This window comes from Triticum aestivum, chromosome 4B (assembly GCF_018294505.1).
Source record: "Triticum aestivum cultivar Chinese Spring chromosome 4B, IWGSC CS RefSeq v2.1, whole genome shotgun sequence".
Classification (NCBI taxonomy): domain Eukaryota; kingdom Viridiplantae; phylum Streptophyta; class Magnoliopsida; order Poales; family Poaceae; genus Triticum; species Triticum aestivum.
The window spans coordinates 157,263,896-157,270,409 of record NC_057804.1 but is presented as its reverse complement, the minus strand read 5'-3'; the positions used below and the strand labels follow the sequence as shown (position 1 = coordinate 157,270,409).

At 55.9% G+C, this 6,514-nt stretch overlaps 1 protein-coding gene across 1 annotated transcript; it reads right to left on the bottom strand.

The window, feature by feature from the left end:
* Positions 1–1,426: 1,426 nt before the first annotated feature.
* LOC123091587 (uncharacterized) lies at positions 1,427–4,725 on the bottom strand. Its single transcript, XM_044513152.1, has 2 exons — positions 1,942–4,725; positions 1,427–1,705 (listed from the first exon to the last, which is right to left on the bottom strand). The coding sequence occupies exons 1-2, from the start codon at positions 3,182–3,184 to the stop codon at positions 1,671–1,673; spliced, it is 1,278 nt and encodes a 425-aa protein (XP_044369087.1). The 5' UTR covers positions 3,185–4,725; the 3' UTR covers positions 1,427–1,670.
* Positions 4,726–6,514: the final 1,789 nt, after the last annotated feature.

Sequence of the window (6,514 nt, the reverse complement as noted above, 5' to 3'; positions counted from 1 at the left end):
GATGTAGCTTGTGGCGAAAAATCCACTTGCCGGAGATGACGTGGGCACCGGGTGGCCGAGGAACCAAGGTCCAGGTAGCGTTGGCGCGGAGGGCGTCAAATTCCTCCTGCATGGCCTGTCGCCAGTGAGCATTCGCGAGGGCTGCTCGAACCGACGTGGGAACAGGTGATGGAGAAGGCACGGTGGCAGTGAGGATGTAATCATCGTCGTACTGCGTATTGCGGCGAGTGATGCCCGCGCGAGCCCGTGTCACCATGGGATGAGCTCGGCCGGGCGGCGAAGGTGGGGTAGAGCCACCGGCGAAGACCACAGGGGAGCTGCAGCCACTGGTCGCGCTCGACGAGGAAGGTGCAGGCGATTCTGCAGCTGTGCCGGGCGAGACTGCTGCCATGGCAACAGAAGTCGCTGCCGAGGCGGCCGAATCTGCTGCCATGGCAGCCGTCCTGGGCGACGCACGAGCTGCAGCCGATCCCAGCGATGAAACTGCTGTCGTGGCAGTAGTAGTCGCGGCCGAGGCAGCCGAATTTGCTGCCATGGCAGCCGATCCGGGCAACGAAACCGCAGCCGTGGCAGCAGAAGTCGCTACCGAGGCAGCCGATCCGGGGTGCGCTGCTGCTGTAGTCGGGGGTGTCGGAGCAGCAGGCGGCAGAGGCGGCGACCCAGCGAGGAGCAGTGGCGGCGAGGTGGTCCTGGTGAGGACGTAGTCGGACGCAGAGGGAGACGCCGAAACCTGCGCAAACGGGAAGGAGTGCTCGTCGAAAAAGACGTGACGGGATATGATGATCCGGCCTGTGGTGGGGTCGAAGCACTTGTAGCCAGCATGATCGGGAGGGTAGCCCAGAAACACGCACGCCTTAGATCGAGGGGAGAGTTTGTTGGGAGCTGTTGCTGTAGTGTTAGGGTAACATAGGCATCCAAAGACTCGTAGGTGGGAATAGGATGGGGTTTTTCCGTAGAGGAGCTCAAAAGGTGTGACATGTTGGCGAGGCCGGCACGGGCGCAGGTTGAGAAGATAGGTTGTGGTGGCGAGGGCGTCGGGCCAAAATCTAGGAGGCGTGGAAGAGTGGAAAAGGAGGCTACGCAGGCCCTCGGTGAGAGTTCGGATGATGCGCTCGGCACGCCCGTTCTGTTGAGAGGTGTAGGGGCAAGTGAGGTGGAAGACAACGCCGTGGGTGGAGAGAAAGTGGCGAAACGCTTTGTTGTCAAATTCACGGCCATTGTCGGTGTGGAAGGAGAGGATGGGTCGTTGGAACTGCGTGGCGACGTATGCATGAAATGTAATCAACACCTCAAAAACGTCAGACTTCCGCCGGAGAGGAAACGTCCAGGCAAAATGTGTGTGATCGTCAAGAACAACGAGGAAATACTGAAACCCGGAGTTGCTAAGTACCGGGGCAGTCCACACATCACAATGGAGCGTATGGAAGGCGAACGGCGCAATATTATTTGATGCACTGAAAGGCAAGCGTACATGTTTGGCTAGCTGACAGGCATGGCAAGTATGTGAGGTAGCTTTATTACAATGGAAATCAAAGTTGTCTAAAACATGTGATAAAGCAGCACGTCCGGGATGTCCAAGCCTTTGGTGCCATAAATCAGCGGTGAGGGCGACAAAGGCAGTGGGAGAAGCAGTAGCGCCGGAGGTGAGATGATAAAGATCGCCGCCGCTATTACATCGGAGCACCACCGTCCCAGTGCGAAGGTCCTTAACAGAGAAACCGAAAGGGTCAAATGTCACAGACACAAAATTTTCACGAGTAAGTGCGCGAACAGAGATCAAGTTTTTAATGAGAGAAGGAGAAATCAGAATATGACTAAGAGAGAGAGGGGTGGAAGAGGTGGCGATGGATGTGGAGCCAGTGTGGGTTATGGGAAGAGAAGCACCGTTGCCGACTAGGATATGAGATGCGAAGGAGGAGGGCCGAACAGCCGAGATCATACCGGGGTTGCCTGCCATATGTGACGACGCACCGGTGTCGAGGATCCAGTCACCGCCGCCGGAGTAGGGCTGCTGCTGCATGGCGAGAAGGGCGGCCTGAAGGGCGCTGGTGTCCCATGGGACCGGTGCGGCGGCTGGTGGCGGGCCGGCGCTGTAGGTTGTCGCAGCAAGCCCAAGCGGAGGACGAGGGCCGAGCAGACCAGCTGTAGGTGCAGCAGATGGGCGCATCGTCACGGGCCATGCGTTGAACGTGCCGGTCCAGGGGTTGACGCCGGCGTGGCCGTAGGACGGCGGACGTGCCACGTACGCAGGCAGAGGTGGCGCAGCCTGTGGTGGAGGGGCCCCGCCGTGGCCACCTTGGCCGCCGCCGTTGCCGCCCTTGCGGCGCTTGCGGCCGCGCTGCCCGCCGCCGTTGCCCGCATGACCACTGGCGCCGCCTGGAACGCCATGGGCGCCGTTGCCACTAGGTAGACAGGGCACAGCAGATGGCGGAGCAGAAGGGGTAGGAGGCGGTGGAGCCGGAGGGCGCCCGGCGTAGAGCGCAGTCGCGGACTCGTGGGAGGCAGCGTGATCGATGCGGCGCTCTTCCTGGAGGAGGTAAGTGCGTGCTTGCAGGAACGTGGGCAGCTTGGAGTCGTCATACGTCATTGTAGAGATGGCGTGGGCGAACTTGTTGGAGAGCCCGCGGAGCATGTTGGAGACGAGGCCGCGATCGGTCACCGGCATCCCGCAGTCGAAGAGCGTGTCGGCGAGGGTCTGGAGGCGGGTGAAGTAATCGGTGATGGAGAGATCGTTTTGATGCAGGCCGTGGAACTCCTCCAGAGCGAGAATACCCTGCTGATTCCGATTAGAGAGGAAGAGCTGCCGGATCGCCGTCCAGAGCGTGTACGCCGTGGGGTTCCGGTGGTTGACCGCCCCCCGAACTTGGGCGGAGATGGAGCCGAGAAGCCACCGGATGATACACCAGTCGACCTGCGTCCAAACGGCGTCGGTGAGCCGGTTCCGGGCGTCAACAGTGCCATTGACATGGTCCTGGATGTTGTAGGACATGAGAAGGGCATGGAGGAAGGAGCTCCAGGTGGTGTAGTTGGGGGGGGGGTGCAGCTCTAGGGTGACGGGCATGGCGGAGGCGATGTTGAGAGAGAGGATGAGGTGGAGAGGCACGGAGGGGCCGGCGGAGGGTGGATCGCCGAAGGGGTTTGTGCCGGAGCCGGAGCCGGCGGAGGAGAGATCAGAGAGATCCATCGAGGAGCGGAAGCGAGGAAGGAGATCGTGGAAGTATCTGATACCATGTAGAGACTGAACGCACTGTTTTGTATTGAGCTTCAGATCATATATATACAGATTACAACACCACAACGCACACCCGTACTTGTCTAACCAACTAACAGACTCCCACTATCTACCCTAGAAGCTAGGAGGCAGGCGAGGCATGCCGGTCGTGATTAGTTGGAGAAGTACGTGGGCCTGCAGACTCATTCCAACACAATCTATTTATTGTTTAACTATTTGACAATGACAGGAAAGCTAATAGAGAGATTTTTTGCAAAATCCAGTATGCTTGAAATAGTCCATCTAAACAAGCTTACTCGGTAATGTGCTAAAGCTTATATTTTTATCTGTCAATGCTTACATTCTCTTTGTATTTAACAATGATTTTTTTTCTTGCTGGAGCTTGAAGGCTAGAAATCACTTTAAAGGAACGACATATTCATACTTCGCGAGTTTTTCTGTCTTAAGTGGTTAGTTTACTTTTATTTTGGCAATGAACTTGTCATAGTTACGTGTGTGATGATATTATCTTATAAGAAAGTATACAATTTTGCTTCTTACACATTATATGTATCCTTGTGAGGTTGGTTTTTTAAATGATCTACCTATTAGTTCGTATATATGTTTCTGAAAAAAAATCGTATACCTCTTTGCCCCCTCTCGGTTTTTATCCTGGCTCTGCACCTGATGGCGATCCAAAACCTCATCAGCAGAGGTGCAGGGAGGCCACGGCAAGGTTGGGAAAGGGCGGAGCTTGCAGCTACTTGTGGGACAGAGCATCGCTCGTGGCGAGTGGAGCTTGAGATACTGGGGTCAGGGGGACGCAGGAAGGCAGCGGCATCGCGACAAAAGGAGGCCAACGAGGTGTTGCACGGTGATGGCCTCAGGAGGGCCATGGCGCGCTGCAGGCAGAAGGATGGGCATAGGCGCGTCTACCCATTCGTGCGCGAGGAAGGAACACAAGAAGAGGAGAGGAAGAAGGCAGCATGGCCACCAGAGGCAGAGGCGATGCGCGATGGCTGGAGGCCGGGGTCAGCGGACGAGCAGCAGCGGGCAACGGCGAAGAGCTCGGCTTGGAGGCAGAGCACGGAGTAGCAGCAGCAACAGCAAGGCGCGGCCACGCACGCACGTAGCAGGGCGCGCGGGAGGCAGGAGGCGAGGCAGGGCGTGGAGCTCGTCGCGGTCCGTGGTGGTCAACACGTAGGAGCGGGACGAGGCGTGTCCCTCGTCTCCTGGACGAAGCAGAGGAGATGGCGCGGATGGGATGACGCTAGTCGAGGTGGAGGTGGATCTCGGGGAGGCGCGGGGCGACGAGGAGGAGGCCGCAAGTGAGGGAGGCGCTCGGCAGTTGGCGAAGGGAGTGGCGCATCGGAGTTGGCTGCCCCGATGGTGTTGCGGAGGCCGGGCGCAAAGCTCTGCTCCTCTCTGCGTGTGGCAGCGCAGGAGGAAGACGATAGGGAGAGGGGATCGAGCGTGAGGCACGGGTGTGTGTGGGTGTGCGGCGCACAGGGAGAGATGGGGATCGATCGGGCGAGGGAATAGGCTGTGAGGGGATCAGGCTAGGATTTAGGAGAGGGTTAGGTGGGCTGGTGGAGGCCAATGTCTGGGCCTGCGGGGATGGGCCGGCCTGGTTGGTCAGGCCCAAGAGGCGGACGGGTGCAGGCTACCTCTCTCTCTCTCTCTAATCCCCCACTTCTCTTTTCTTTACCAAAAGCAGTAAATAGCAAAGAAAGAAAAATGAGAGAAAGAAATGGTTGGAGAAATAATTTGAGCATGGGGTTAATTATCCCTGACTCATAAAAATGAGCTTGACCCAGGAAAAATAGAAAGTGAGCATGGGCGTGAAGTTGAATTCAACATCATTTGAATTTAATTCAAATGAGTGTGAGAAGGAAGTGGGTATTTGGTAGGTCCAAAAATATTGAGAATTTAGGTGTTGCATGGAAAAGTGATGAAAGAATAAACGGGCAATGTTGGAGGTTAAGAACTGAGATAACAAAGGCATGGGGAATTATTTTGCAAATGTGTCAAAGGTAATTCCACATCAATGGAATATTTTATAATAGCTCCCTAATATTGGGAGGATATGTTATAAAGAGAACTCCCCCTTCCCTCAATTTAAATGGATCGAAGATCCATACAATTTATTTAAAAGAGTTATAAAAATTAATGATATGATGGCATGATGAGATGATGCAATGCAAGAGATCACATGAAGAATGCAACAAAGCAATAGAAACACATGGCAAAACTCAGAAGCTGGAAGTCTTCTGGAGCGTCGGTCTCGGGGCGTCACATAGTGGTACTGGGGGAGGCAAGCGAGGCGACGGTACACGGGGGCACAATGAGATGGAGATGGAGATGGAGATGGTGTTGGCATTCTGGATATGGGGGTATCCAGCCCTGCCTGCCTGCGGCCCACCATGTGGCTCCATCGATGACGTGGTACGGCCCAGCTTCAACATCAACAACACAAGACCCTTGCGAGGGGCCAAGCCTCGCGAGGCGGACGACGCCAAGACCCCCGAGGGGATCGGCCTCTTCAAGCTAGCTGCCGAGGGGTGGACAGTTCTATGCAAAGAATACCTCACGAGGCTTGGCTGACGTGAGCCATGACGACCAAGGCCAGGCGGGCGCGAGGCGGGCGCAGAGCGCAGGTTTCCTCTTCGGTGCAAAGGAGGCAAGCCACATGCGCGAAGTCCCGAGGAATTAGCCAAATGATTTCATTTTGGTGCAACAAGACCAAGACCGCCAGGACGGCAGGACAGAGGTCATTGCCGAGCCCACCGCAGCGTCACGACAAGAAACTTTTCGCAGGCAAAGACTACTTTTGTCAGGATAAGCTGTACTAGTTGTCCTCTTTCAAATCCGGCTGTTGTGGGATCCCTTCCCGCCAACATTTGGGAAGAGGACCAAGGCCACTATAAATAGGACTTAGCCACCACCATAGAGGGGGGTCGATTCCCATCCAACCACCAGACCAACTCTCTTGAGCTCAAGAACACCTCCCTCCTGAGGCTAGTTCATCCACTATACTAGTTCATCCTCAGCCCTCTGAGGCAATCCACCAAAACGCTGGAGTAGGGTATTACACCGCAAGGTGGCCCGAACCAGGATAAATGTGGCACCCCGGCTCAGAGCGACCGGTTTACCCTGCATTGCCAGCCCAGAGACCTTGTCTTCTGGCAACACAACTAGTTGGTACAGAAAAACAACCGCTTTATTCATGCTAGCGGAGCATAGTTCATATTACAACAGTTAGCGAGGCCAGGTGGCACACACGGTGCGGCTGAACAATATGTA